Source organism: Anopheles ziemanni, chromosome 2 (assembly GCF_943734765.1).
Source record: "Anopheles ziemanni chromosome 2, idAnoZiCoDA_A2_x.2, whole genome shotgun sequence".
NCBI classification, from domain to species: domain Eukaryota; kingdom Metazoa; phylum Arthropoda; class Insecta; order Diptera; family Culicidae; genus Anopheles; species Anopheles ziemanni.
The window spans coordinates 17,621,910-17,636,747 of NC_080705.1; the positions used below are offsets into that span (position 1 = coordinate 17,621,910).

A 14,838-nucleotide genomic window follows, 5' to 3' on the forward strand; every position below is an offset into this window, starting at 1 on the left:
TAAATTGAGTACGGCTTGCGTTAAAATGTCTTTTCATCGATAAGAACATGATTGATGCTAAGTGGAGGCAAGGAGCTGCTTCCCAAACTTGGATATTTGATGTAGCAGGTGGAAATGAAACGTATTATGGGATAGTAATATTTGGTTCAACATTTTCGCTTTATGGTGAACCTTACTTTTTATTTAATTTAATTTAGTTCTTTGAAATTTTTGGAAAACTTTCAATGACACTATTAAATGCAGGAAAGTTGTTGACCATAATGATGGAAAATTCGATTTGTTTCTCATCAAAAATGAATCAACCCATTATTAAAATCACGGGCCCCAAAACCAACAAAAGCGCCGGCGCTTGCTACCGGCATAGTGACATAATTTCCCGGTGATACTAACACAAACAGCAGATTGGCAAGCTTTTCCTCTCGATCGATTTTATAACGACGCCGGCCGGTTAGCAAAAGAAGCAGCGGATGGTGGAATAATTTCTGCTTCCATGAATGTAGATTTTAATTAAATTTGACTACGTGTGCGCGCGAGAACGAAAGGGAAAGGCTGGAAAAACAAACAACCACGACGACGCCGGTCGTCGTCGAGTGTTGGGAAAAGTGAAAGTCGGGAACAAATGGGCGGGAGGACGGATTATATGAATGAAGGCTCCTGTTCTTCGGGTGCTGCTGCCGATGTTGTGTTTTTCCATATTCCCAAACGAAGTCACGTTTCTCGAGTGATAAAGATAGCAGACAACATCAAACGGACTTCCAAACCACAGCATGAGCGCGGGTTGGAGTTATGTTTGTTGCGAAGGAAAGAAAGCATCGGAGACATTTCGGATGGTTATTGAAGGGAGCGAAGATCTGTAAGGAAAGGCATTTTCATTGCTGTTTTTTTTTGTGGTACGTTTATAAAATGCCACCAATGAAACACGAGAGGCCATTGAACCGCTTTGGGGTATCAGCCTCTTTAAATGCTCTTTTGAATAAAATCCGAAGTGAAGAAAGAGAGAGAGAGTGTGGTGGAAAGGTTGGAAAAACCGGGGAAAGATTTATAGTGCACAACAACGCAATTGAGAAAATCCCAAGGTGGCTTTTCACATTCAGACACCCCCGCCACCACCCACCCTATCTTACTCTCCGCTTTCCCTACGAACTGGTTAGTTTTTCTTCCATCAAACAAGAGGAGACTACTCTCCTCGACGGGAGAAGTGTGTTTTCGTATGCAGGTCAAGAAGGGGCCAAACTTTTGTGGTCTTCTCCATTTTTGTGGGTCATGAGCGAAGTTTCAAGAGGGTTCGAAATATGATTTATCCATCATTTATGATAAGAGTTGACTATGAAAGTGGAGCAGTCAGTGGAAATTTATTGGGACAAACAATCGTAGATAATGTTTAACACTAGAACTACCGCGGTTTTTACGCTCGAAACTTTAGCGCAAATTATTTTTAATATTAAAAAGAAAATTTTATTTTTGAATACATAAAAATCAATATTCCATTGGATGTGTGAAAGTTATGCATTAACATTTGGTAGAATTGTTCAGCCTTAAGAAATAAATGTGATTGAAAAAGTACCTGACCAGTCAAAATGACAGGTTCGGTAGTTCTAGTGTTAAGGTTTTTTTTTTATATTTCCAAGAAGTCAATTCTCCCCTTTCTTAAGTGGAAACACGCTTTTAATAAGATCAATAATAATCTTTTGTGTCAAAACAAACTTGGCCCATTATTGAGGAGGTTACAATAATTTCAAAGTTGATTTTCCCTTTCTTCCAAGTCCGCTTTTCTCAACGTTTACATAAGAATTAAGTAGAACTTCGATCGTATCGAATGGCGATCGTACAGTTCAAAAGCGGAACGGAAATATTTACATTCCCAACGCATGATGTTTCCTTGTTGAACAAAGTTCTTTGTCTATGTTTTCCCCCTCCATCCTTAAACTTGATAAATATCCATCCAAATCACGTCAAAAAGATGTAAGCAAGTCCGAGAGAGAGAGGAACACTGCCTTCAAGTCGGAAGCTGAAGAAAACCGGTCGCTGTTGATGGACGTGCGTGGCCAGCGACTTTTCCTGCCGGAGTTGGAGTGAAGAAAAACGGGTACAAGTCCAGCGAGAGATATGGGAAACCGTCGGGCAAAAAGGGTTCATCTCCGAGATCAATCTTCACTTTTTGCTGCCAGTCAGTCGCGCTCGCTCACAAAAACCCCGTCCGGTTGTGTTTATGTTATCGTAGTAAATTATTTTCCCCCAAAACCCCCCACGTGTCCTCCTCCGTTCTGCGGTCGCAGTTGGAGTTCCTCTTCCGCCGATGGAGTTGGGTGTATTTTTAGAAGTCTTTTACCGGGGAAGTCTACTCCTCCGCATCCCCGTCCGTGCATCCAAAGAGTTGACCGACTAAACGGCGAATTTCACATGTCCATTTCCCTGTCTGGAAAACAAGCAACAAGCCGAGAGGAGAGGTATCGATAAGCGGAAGCATGTTCCGCTTCTACACTTTCTGTTCGTGATCGTGTTTTGGAAAACTGAAGAATGCAGTATGTAATATCTTTTGCTTTAGCACGATCCTCGGGATATTGAACTGCTCCTGATGTGCGTGTCACAACAACATCCCGTCCATCAAGCGGGAAAGGCAAGTCCAAGATCCAAGAATAATCGCATGGAAAGCGTGTGGAAATATTTATTGCAACAATGTTGTTAGCAGCCTCCGGTTCTTCAAATCCATCCATCTGGCACGCGTTGTTGGGTTGGCGCGTGGTAGGTCCCTCTAGACTTCTTCTCTACAATCCCGTTTGTTGCCGCAAGTGGATTTCACAAAAACTCCCTCGAGATCCCTCACTCACTCCCTTCCCATTTCTGGTTCGTGTTTTGACTAATGTACGAGCGTCAGGACCGCAAACCCCGATATGGACCGGCGGGGGAAGGAAAGAGGGAAGATGCACATGGACATCTGTCCTAAAATTGGTAATAACCCAATCGCCTCTTAGGTTGCAGCTGCAGATTTTAAGCGGTTTCGCTCGGTGCAATATAACGAATGGGTATTTGGTGTAGATTATTTCGTTCTATTATTGGTGCAACTTAAATTGTTCGTAATCTTGAAAGAGAACTATTAGCTCAATTCTAATTTGCTAAATTTGAACCAATAAGTATGTTACTCTGTAAGATGTTTTAAACGCCCTAGAGAAACCGTCGTCTGGAAAATATCAGAAGAGCTCGTGTGGTTAGCGAAGTGGATTACCACTTTGACCAATTTTGAAAGAATCAATACCAGAAGAAAAAACAGTAAAAACCGACTCCCGAAGCGTGGCCTCCAGCTTCGGCGGAAGGTTTGGTGAAATGTTTTGTCTTCTCATTCTTAGGTCTTGTAAGAGTCTGAGAGCAGAGCTTCTATAAAAGACAGCTGTGGTCGGCTTCTCGGACGTTCCTGCTGCCGGCGATCGTCAAGTAGGGAAATGTTTTCCTACTTGATCTATCCGTTGTTTTGCATCCATACTTTTCTTTTCCCCCTGCCTGGTGCGCGGTGTCAGATGTCGGGAAAACAAGTTTTTTTTTTGTTGCTCCGACTTCTCAAGTAGCGGAGGAATCGAACGCAAGTGGCGGATAATGTTACTTCACAACCGCAAAGAGAAGGAGCCGTGGTCACTAAGGAAATTGTTTGGGCCCACGGGTTTGGCGTAACCGTTAGATTTTCCTTGGTTAGAGAACTAAGGACCACCCAAACAGTGATGAGTGGTGGTTGTGGTTTTGGTATTCGATTATAATTTTAAAATTATGGAACTAATTTGAATAAACATGCATTCCGTGTGTCGAAATGCCATTTCAATAATAGTTAAAATATATGATATTGTTTTTCATACAGCATAACTCCTTTCATTCCTCAACATGCATCAATCACAAAGGCAGTGTGTGCAACAAATTTTATTCGTCCAATGTCAAGACTTCTTTATTTTTTGTTAGAATTTCGTAACCAATTTCGCGGTCGTGTGCACACACATGTCTTTTTTTCAGTCCGCTTGACAATATGGTAGAGTGCTGCTGCTGCATGGTAATCAACATAAAATGAAGCGCCAGGGAGGGTTCGTTCACGCTATTGGGACAAACTAATTGTTTAGCGGCGGACAATACTGACATGGAAATGGACCAACGATGACATGTAAACTTGACTTGACGTTAGGGGGTCACCATTGTATCTCGAACACAAAGCAAGTTCACGGTCAGTGAATGAGAGTAGGAGAAGGCTTCAATTTCTGTTATGAGTTACACGATACGAATAGTAAATGTATAAATAAGTTATAAAGGGGATAAAATTGCAACAAAATTGCTATACAATTTAATGTGATCATCTATGTTTGGCTTTCAAGTGTTATTGCCTAGAATTGACATTGATTTTTCCATCCCAACGTTATCTTAATCTCTTTTCTTCTGGTTTGATCCTACATCCTTTCAATTTCAATATGGCTGACGTAGCGTGAAATATAGTGTCACATTCTGCTTTCCTTTTACGAACTCCTCTTATCTGAAATGAAGTTCCTGTGAACTCTCTTACCCAAGAACATTGCAGCTATGCTCTGAAACCCAGCCTTAACCTTTTATAATGCTCATTTTGCGGGAATTCGTAGTTGGTGACCTTCAACACCGAGAGAATATTGTATCGATTTTTCGATAGCCCTTTTTCTAGTGGGTGGTAAACACATTCAATCCCCGAGAGTATGCTGAATTCGGATGGCTAGAGGTATTGCATTAAATTATCAATTAGAAATGGTACGATTAATACGCACCGCTGAACATTTAGTTCGTTGGAAATGTAAGTGAACTTCGCTTTCGGCCTAAACTTAAATGAACCGAAAAGGGCTAATGGCTAAAGTTAATAAAAGGTTTAATTTTCTCCTTGGTGTCACTGGAGCATGATGGTGATTTACCAGAAAGGAACACTCAACCCCATTAGCATACATTCCACTGCAAACACTGTACCTTTCAGAGTATGAGTTGCGGTTTTTTGTCTTTGGGTAACTTTTTAAACCACTTTCATTGTGCCAATTTTAATTAGATCAGACACCAGCAGAGATGAGGCCGTTTTTTTAGGGCGTGAGATTACCATCCGCCATCTACGCGCGGCGCCAAGATAAACGATGATGGTTCAGCTCGTAATTTCACCCTCAACTCTGTTGTATCTCGCTCTTTCTTACCAAAACCCGAAGTCGATGGATAAACCCGGCCAATTTGCCTTCCGCAAAGAAGTGGCGTTCTCGTCTCCTCCGACACACACAACCGATGATAAATGATCCGCAGTAATACACTCTGGCACCACCAAAGTTTGATGGCCATGCGAAAGAAGAACCTCCCATACCGAAAGATCATAAATATTTGCATGTTTGACGCGAAAATAAAGAGTTTATTTCATAACGCATCCATCGACATACAGCTTCATCCGACAGGGGATGACTTTCTTTCAGTGGTTTTTACACGTAGGAATCTTCGACATCCTTTCCGGATGTATTTTTGATGCTAGGGCAAATTCATTCGGAATGTTCCGTCACGATGGGTTAATTAAAAATGATAAATGAATTTATTTTTAACTAGTCTTAAATTGAGTGACATTTTAGTAGTTGCATCTCCGTCCCACGAATAAATTCCCTTGCAACGGTGTGTTCTTAAAAAGAGACATATTCATATCAAGAAAGAATATTATCTTCAGAATAAAATCAACTAATAGTATTGGGCGAAACATTCTCTAAAGTGTGCTAACACTTACGGACCCGATTCTCTCGTTAACCCTCCGGTTGGCACCGTCATTAATCTCACAACCCCCCTCACAGATGTGTTGCAACTCCGCTTCATTTTCTGCACTCGCCGAAGTTGTTGCCCGACACATTGTAAGGTACAACATGTGTGGCTGTCATTATCGATCTTAAATGATATTAATTTTATGGCATAATCTAAGCCCCGAGTGTGTGTGTGAAGAGGATACCCTGTGAAGTAGCGTCAAAGAAATAAAACAAGGGCCATGGACATCGCATTTGGACTGCTCGTTTCGTTACTGAGGGATTGAGAAGGAGGAGGGTTCATATGGATCATCGAATGGTTAATGGTCAGCATTGTCACTTTAACGATTGAAATAATCAGAAAGAGGAGTGAAAAGAGGGATCATTACATGTAAGGTGCATCTGTAGCACTATTTCGTTTCATATGAAATGAAATTGCCTTGAACCTGCGGAACCAAAGCAGAATACGTTTAAGAATATTCTAACAATACACCTCACACTTTCGAAAGGCTATAGTACTAATGTAACTGTTACAATTTCTCTTTCCAGAAACCAATACATCACAGAGAGGGTCGGCTACACCATGAAAGGCACACGGCATCCGACCGCCCGGTCGGGTGCGAGGACACTCCTCTGCTGTCTAGTGCTTTCCCAAAGCCTTCTTCTAACCCTCGCCCAACAGTTACAACCACAGTCGAACGATGTCAACCGCTACAACCCTCAGGATCCGTTCGGCAGCAGCCGGCAACAGTACAACCCTCAGCAGTACGATCCGAACTCGCGAACCAACCAAGGCCTAGGATCGCCAACATCCGGCTCGAACAATCCACGCGATTACTACGGCAACAATCAGGACACGAACAGCATCGACGGGAACCGGGTGGGGTTGGATGGAAACCGTAACGTCGTGTTCCAGACGACCACTCCGCGGACGTACTTCAACCGCCAGACGTCACCCCGGTCGCGTGGCGGAAGTTCGTTCAACAACCCGTTCGTGAGCGACTTCGCCGCGGGGAATCAGTTCTCGCGAGGCATCACCTACTTCATCGTCGCCTCGAAGATGGTACGACCGGGACAGGTGTACAAGGTGTCGGTATCGGTGCTCGAGTCGCACCTGGCACTGAGCGTACGGGCCAGTATTTCCCGGGACGGGGTCGAGCTGAGCAGCGAAACGAAGCCGATCACGGTCGGTGTGCCGGAAACGCTGCTGATGCGCGTCCCACCGACGAGCGTCGTCGGCGAGTACAAGCTGCGCATCGAAGGATCGTACGATAAGAACTTTGGCGGGTACGTGTTCGCGAACGAGACGAAGCTCATCTTCTCCCAGCGCTCGATGACCATCTTCGTGCAGACGGACAAACCGGTGTACATGCAGGGTGAGCTGGTGCGCTTCCGGGCGATCCCGATCACGACCGAGCTGAAGGGTTTCGACCGCGAGATGGACGTGTACATGCTCGATCCGGCTGGCCACATCATGCGCCGGTGGTTGTCGCGCCAGTCGAACCAGGGCTCAGTTAGCTTGCAGTATCAGCTGGCCGATCAGCCCGTGTTCGGCGCGTGGAAGATTCGCATCGAGGCGCAGGGTCAGATCGAGGAGACGCAGTTCCAGGTGGAGGAGTACTATCAGACGCGCTTCGAGGTGAACGTCACCATGCCGGCGTTCTTCTTCACCACCGAGGAGTTCATCCACGGGCGCATTATGGCCAACTTTACCAACGGCACGCCGGTGAAGGGCAATCTTACGCTGAAGGCGACGATCCGCCCGGTCGGTTTCTTCAACCCGGAAGCGATCAACCAGATGAACCGCGTAGGAAATCTCGGTCGGCTGAACAATAACAACCAGGAGAACATACCATACTATCTGCTCAAGTCCAACCCGGAGCTGTACGGCAACAACAACCCGCAGAACAGTTTCACCAGTCAGATCGGTCGCGAACAGGCCGGCTACGATGGCACGCAGGACACCAGAGGCGGTAACTACGACGGACGGTTCACATCGAACAGCTACCAGGACTCGTACGTCGTCGAGCGGCACCTGGACTTTAACGAGGAGTGGCCCTTCTGGATCAAGAAACCGATCGACACGGCGGAACAGTGGGATTCGTGGACCAACACGTACCGGGAGGAACTACCATACCTGCGGTTCTTCAACGGCACGTATCACTTCCGCTTCCCGATGCGCGAGCTGGCCCGGCTGGTGCCAAATCTGTCCGGCATGGAGATCTTGTTTACGGCACGCGTTGGCGAGCGGTATTACAACGAAATCGTCGAGGGGTACGCCATGACGCGCGTCTACAATTCATCCATTCGAATCGCTTTCCTTGGAGATTCACCACAGGTATGTGTTTTGCCAGATGCCAAAAATGACATTCAAAAACGAACAACAGCGAGCTAAAGCGAATTTTATTTAATTCGGATCAATATTCCTACCACCGATACTAACCATTTTCCTTCCTCCCTTTGCAGGTCTTCAAACCATCGATGCCGTTCAGCGTGTTCTTGATCGCCGAATACCACGATGGATCACCAATCCCACTGGACGAGTTCAACGCTGGCCGGATGGAGGTGTCGGGCACCATCGAAAGCCGTGCGTCCGGTGGCCGCAGCACACTGGAACCGCGCATTCTCACGATGTCACAGAATCCGGGCGTGTGGGAAATGAAAATCGACATCCGCAACGATCTGCGGCTCGAGAACACGAAGCAAACGAACGAATTTCTCAACGAAATACAATCGATGCGGCTTACGGCCAACTTTATCGCCCCACTAGACGAGCGGTCCTCGTACGAGCGAGGGGCCACACCGGAGCGGGCTTCAACGGAGCTGCTCCTACTGTCGCACTTTAGCCCAAACAACCATAATATCAAGGTATACACGAGCACCACCGATGCGAAGGTCGGCGAATACATTACGCTGCACGTGCAGAGCAACTTCTACGTGAAGGACTTCCACTATCTCGTCATGTCGAAGGGCATAATTCTGATAACGGGCCACGAGAACGTGGAGGGTGGCGGTGTGAAGACGATGTCGATTACGCTGAGCGCCGAAATGGCACCGGCGGCCACGATCGTCGTGTGGCACATCGGGCGCTACGGGAAACTCCTGTCGGACAGTCTCACCTTCCCGGTGAACGGTATTTCGCGGAACAATTTCACCGTGTTCATCAACAACCGAAAGGCGCGCACCGGGGAGAAGGTGGAGGTGGCCATCTACGGTGAACCGGGCTCGTACGTGGGACTTTCCGCGATCGATAACGCGTTCTACACGATGCAGGCTGGCAACGAGCTGACGTACGCGAACGTCATCACGAAGATGCTTTCGTTCGACGAGCACACGAACGGGACGTTCAAGAAAACGTGGGTTTCACACAATGGCGATCCGGATGAGCTCGTGTACTATCCGGCCTCAACGTTCGGAATCGACGCGAACAGGACGTTTGAGTATGCTGGGTTGGTGGTGTTTACGGATGGCGTGGTTCCGATGCGTCCAACCCTGTGCGATCAGTCGTTAAACTACAGCGAGTGCTTGAACGGACGCTGCTACCGAATGGACAAACGGTGCGATGGGTATATGGATTGCGAGGACGGTACGGATGAGGCCGGCTGTGACGCGCGTAACGAAACGCTGCTGATCGAGTTCCGCAAGTATCGCTTCAACCGCATCCTGCGTCACTATCAGAACGTGTGGCTTTGGAAGGATGTCAACATTGGGCCACACGGTCGGTTCATCTTCAACCTGGAGGTACCTCAGGTGCCGGCACTCTGGTCGGTGTCCGCGTTCGGTATCAGTGGGACGCGCGGGTACGGGATGATCCGCCGCCCGCTCGAGTACGTCGGAGTGCAGCCGTTCTTCATCAACGTCGAAATGCCAACGGTGTGTCATCAGGGCGAGCAGGTCGGCATTCGTGTGGCCGTATTCAATTACCAGACGGTGGACATTGAAGCGACTGTGGTACTGCACAGCTCGCCGGACTATCAGTTCGTGCACGTCGAAGAGGATGGCATCGTGCGATCGTACAATCCGCGCACCTCCTACGGTGAGCATCAGTTCTACATCTACCTGAACGCACAAGACTCCACGAACGTGTACCTACCGATCGTACCGTCCCGGCTCGGCGAGATCGAGGTCACGATCCACGCCTCAACGTTGCTCGGTGCGCATCAGATCAGCCGTAAGATTCTGGTCGAAGCGGACGGGCTCGTGCAGCACCGGCATCACTCGATTCTGCTCGATCTGCGCACTCGGCCACTGCTGGTGCAGTACATGCACGTGAACGTCACCGAAACACCAATCATTCCGTACGAAATCGATCGCTACTACGTGTTCGGCTCGAATCGGGCCCGCATCTCCGTCGTCGGTGACTCGGTGGGAACCATCTTCCCGACGATGCCCGTCAACGCTAGCTCGCTGCTGACACTGCCGATGGATTCGGCCGAGCAGAACATGTTCAGCTTTGCGGCCAACTTCTACACCATCAAGTACATGCGTGCCAGTACGCTGCGGGACAAGCGGGTCGAGCGGCAGGCGTTCCACTTCATGAACATTCTCTACCAGCGCCAGCTGAGCTATCTCACCGAGAGCGGCGCGTTCTCGCTGTTCCGCTCGGACTGGAACCAGTCGGCACCGTCCGTCTGGCTGACGGCGTACTGTGCGCAGGTGTTCGGCGAGGTGGCCGGCCTGTACGAGTACGAAAACTTTATCTTCATCGATCCGTACATGATACAGAAGAACATGGCCTGGTTGCTGCGCCACCAGAAGGACGATGGTTCGTTCTGGGAAGTCACCTGGCTGCCCGATCGGAAGGCAAACAGTTCCGGGTTCTTCTCGCGTAACGAGGCGGTGCGGGAGAAAAATATCACACTGACTGCGCACGTCCTTCTAACGCTGACCACCGTTAATCTTCCGGCGGGGGTAAGTTTCGACTCTCCCGGTGTCTCACACCGCAAAAAGAAATCAAACAAAACTATATTGTCACTCTTTTCGTTTTTTTTTCTTGTGCAGAGATTGGCATCACGGGTTGCACTGGCGCAGCAAAGGGCATTACAGTACTTGCAGCGTAATCTAGCGACGATAAAGGAAGCGGGTTCACCATACGAGATTTCGATCGTCGCGTACGCCCTCATGATAGCGAAGGCTCCGAAAGCGGAGGCAGCTTTCACAATGCTGGCGGAAAAAATGCGGACAATCGGTAAGTCCCGGGGGATATGTAATTTTCAACGAGAAACACAGCAAAACAAACACTCAAAGTTGAATTTCAAAAATACATGCCTACTAATCTTAATGTCTCCACATGATTGTCTACTGCCTACTATGATATAAATTTTTTAATGGTGCCCTTCTTCTTTGTAGGTGAATTTAACTACTGGGGTAACGATGAGGTGCCATTGCCACCGACAAAGCTGGAAAATCAGCGTTACTTTTCACTGCCCCGGTTGCCTTACAAATATGACTCGCTGAACATACAGACCACGGCCTATGCGCTCCTTACGTACGTCTCTCGCCAGGAGATTCAAGTCGATCCGATCGTGGCGTGGTTGAACGCACAGCGTCTTACCGACGGCGGTTGGGCTTCCAGTCAGGACACGGGGCTAGCGATGAAGGCCCTTACCGAGTACAGTACGCGCAATCGTGTGGCAAACGTTACGGAGCTAGCGATCGAAGTGGAGGCCACCTCACTGCCCGGGGAAACTCGAAAACTTCACATCACACGCAAAACCATCGGCCAAGGACAGTACTTGGAGGTAGGTGGGAAATAGAAGGTGGATTCTATTGGTCTTTAAACGATCACTACTCTCTCTCCCTTTTAGGTGCCCAACGCTTGGGGTACAGTGCGAGTGCTCGCCACGGGAACGGGTTACGCCATCCTGCAGATGCACGTCGAGTACTCGGTGGACACGTACAAGTTCCAGACGGAACCGCCGGTTCCAGCGTTCGAGCTTACCACCAGCACTCTGTTCCACGGAAGGAATCAGTCTCACATTAGCTACGTCATTTGTCAGAGGTAATGTTTTGTGAACATATTAAACGTAAAAGGCATCTACTAAATTCGTTTTTGTTGTACCGTTCAGATGGATCTACACGGAAGAATCAATCCGTTCCGGCATGGCAGTGCTGGATGTGGCCGTACCGACTGGGTACATGATCCAGCAGCAGAAACTGGACTCGTACATTCTTAGTCAGCGTGTCCGTAATCTTCAGCGGGCTCGGTTCCAGGAGCGTAAAGTGCTCTTCTACTTTGACTATGTAAGTACATATACTGGGAAACCCATAGCAATTACATACAAAAAGGGTTCCATTCTTTAACCGGATCAATTTCATTTGTTTCTCCCCTTCAGTTGGACGACGAATTCGTGTGCGTAAACTTTACGCTCGAAAGGTGGATGCCGGTTGCCAATATGTCCCGCTACTTGCCAATACGGGTCTACGATTACTATGCACCAGGTAAGGCTAGAAGTAAACCAACCATAAAATTACAATTATCTTAAATTTATACATGTCTTATTTTCAGAACGATTCAATGAGACGATCTTCGATTCGCTCCAAACGTATCTGCTAAACATCTGTGAAGTGTGCGGCAGCTCCCAGTGTCCGTACTGTTCGATCTACAATCTGGCCGTGCGGGCACCGGTTTCGGCCGTGCTGATGCTGCTCGCAGGGCTCGCGGTCATCGCACGCCACTACCGAATAGTGAACCCGAACAGTTGGATCTTCTGGAACGACTAATAATGACACGGGGAATCACAAAAAAGAACGACAATCGTGAGCAAATTCAAGCGACGGACGGCGAGGAGAAGTGGTTAAAGATTACCGTTTAAACAGCTTACATCGTTAGTTTATTATTTTTTATTATTACTATTTACACACCGAATGGGGAAATAATGTGTAAAAGATTTGTGGCCGCATAAGCAATCATCACAGGGCATATAAAAAAACTACACGAAAAGGAAATGCCCATGTAAATATGACTTCTTCAGCGCAACAGTGGCGCTTTACGTGAAGAATCTCTGAGTTTCCACGAGCGAAAGGAATTCGAAAGGATTTTGATTGTGTCCATTTCATCCTTCATTTTTCGCGTTTAAGATACTGGAAACCCTAGCATTAATAAGCCATCCGTTTAGTGAAGAATTAGAAGAAGTTCAAGAAACGTAACGGAGATCGTTTTTTTTTTTTAATGAAAAAAGTGTAAAGAAGAAATCGTTTCTTTTTTTTTTGTCAATCACGAAAACATGTAGAACGCTTTTCCATCTGATGCAGAAGAAATAAGCAATTTACAAAGACTAGAACGTAAGCTAAAGCAGGCAAGATCGAAACACCCGAAAAAGGTGGTTCACAATGTTTGGCTTTCCGACGCCACGTGTTCAGTGTCGCTTTTGCGTTTAGATTTTACTTTCGTGCTATCGTTGACATATGAATTTTTTTTAAACTAAAATCAATCCGCCCATTTTTTTCATATCTTCAGCATCTCTCGTCCTTATTTTTACTATTAAAAGTTATCTTGTAAATGTCTAAGTTCGCAACTTAAGAGAGAAAATGAAAGAGTTTATATGTGCATCTCGAAGCAAAGCAAGGCCGTCCATTATGATTCTGGTCAAGTTAATCATTTCGCGCTCTTTAATTTACTTACGTTTTTATATCTTTTTTTTTAAAGAAATTTTACTTTTTATGCACGTAATAATATGTAGTGTTTTTTACAATCGGCAGCAGGAGGATAAAGTTGAGGTTAAGCCCAAAACAAGAAAAGCTCCTTTTTGATAGACTTTTGGTGGAGGGATAACCTCGAAATAAAAGCCGGGTGCCGAAGCATTCGAACGATTACTCGAACGGAACGACGAACGGTACAAATTTGTTAAGGTGCCTTAGCGTGTGTTTGTCGTATGGGAGAAAAAAAAAACAACATGACGAAACCTCAAACCTCCACAAAACTCGGGAAACACCAGATGATAGCACCAGAGAGCAGTAAAGAGCAAGCATTATTAATCCAATCCGTGACGAGGATTTTTCACGGAAGAGGTAGTTTTTCCTCTTGGTCACCTTTAGTAGAAACGATTACGATATACATATTTCCTTGCCACAATTTATTAACCGACGACCATGTGTTACGGAAGAAAAAGCGTGTATTATAAAGCCATATTTGGTTGGAATTCGTAGTTCTTTTCCTGTTTTGTTTCGTGCATATCAGCAATCAGCGTAAGAGTATTGAAACAGTCTGTAGTATTACGAACGAAACACGAGGCCCGTGGATTCGTTGAAAAGATTTAGAAGTACACGATGTGGATTGAGGAATGTATCTTTCCCTGATAACAAGTCTAATCGTGCAAACGTAGATGGAATGGTAAAGCAATGAAATATTCTTAGGTCCATCTTTCAATAAAGAAAATTTTCATCACAAAACCGAGTTCAAACGGGGTGTTTCTTTTGTTTCAAGACAAGCCTCATCATGTTTAGAACAAAAAATAAGTAGAATTAAAACCAGTTGGTACCATGAAAAAGAAAAATAAAAAACCAATCTTTCTTAGGTAAACCAAAGTTCTTCGTTATCATCATCCAATGACACAATCGCCAGCAGCACGTAGGCTATTGGTCTGCAGTATGTCGCATAAACAAACGTTTTTCCCCGAGTGGAAGGGAGGTAAAGATAATCGTTCATGCGACGAACTATTTTGATGCATGAAAACCTGCCTTTAATGGCCAATAGGATAAACATAAAAGTGCATCTCCGCTCTACGTGCGATAAAACACGCGACGAAACCTGTTTGCTCAGCGCAAACGGACGTGGATGATTACAGCACGGGTTGGACCGGCGGGACAGTTCAGCCATAAACGACGTCAAGTGGTGGGGTTACATTGTGTTTTTCCGGGCTAACGAGCGGATCTTTCATTAAAGAAAGTAGATAACAGTGCGCGTTTTTTTTTCGTAAAACTGACATTGTAGTAAAACGTTGTTTTTTTCTAAAATAAATTTATTTCTCATTTACGCTTAAGCACTACCACGTTTGTTTGATTACATCTACATCTTCGGGCTGGACCGGGTGTACCAGCCGGGTTTAATTTACAAATTTGCCACGCGACCGATAAGCGACACCACAGTAGG

General features: G+C 46.3%; 1 protein-coding gene across 1 annotated transcript; it reads left to right on the forward strand.

Moving 5' to 3' along the window:
• Positions 1–6,330: 6,330 nt before the first annotated feature.
• Positions 6,331–12,470, forward strand: LOC131281303 (CD109 antigen). The gene is made up of 8 exons (XM_058310581.1): positions 6,331–8,085; positions 8,214–10,658; positions 10,749–10,935; positions 11,097–11,488; positions 11,555–11,748; positions 11,816–11,990; positions 12,083–12,188; positions 12,256–12,470. The coding sequence occupies exons 1-8, from the start codon at positions 6,331–6,333 to the stop codon at positions 12,468–12,470; spliced, it is 5,469 nt and encodes a 1,822-aa protein (XP_058166564.1).
• Positions 12,471–14,838: the final 2,368 nt, after the last annotated feature.

Bases quoted from the DNA above. Each gene is read 5' to 3' on its own strand.
- LOC131281303 (XM_058310581.1), top strand. From the start codon at position 6,331: ATGAAAGGCACACGGCATCCGACCGCCCGGTCGGGTGCGAGGACACTC. The intron at 8,086-8,213 runs GTATGTGTTTTG...CTCCCTTTGCAG, and splicing joins TCCTTGGAGATTCACCACAG to GTCTTCAAACCATCGATGCC. The intron at 11,749-11,815 runs GTAATGTTTTGT...TGTACCGTTCAG, and splicing joins AGCTACGTCATTTGTCAGAG to ATGGATCTACACGGAAGAAT.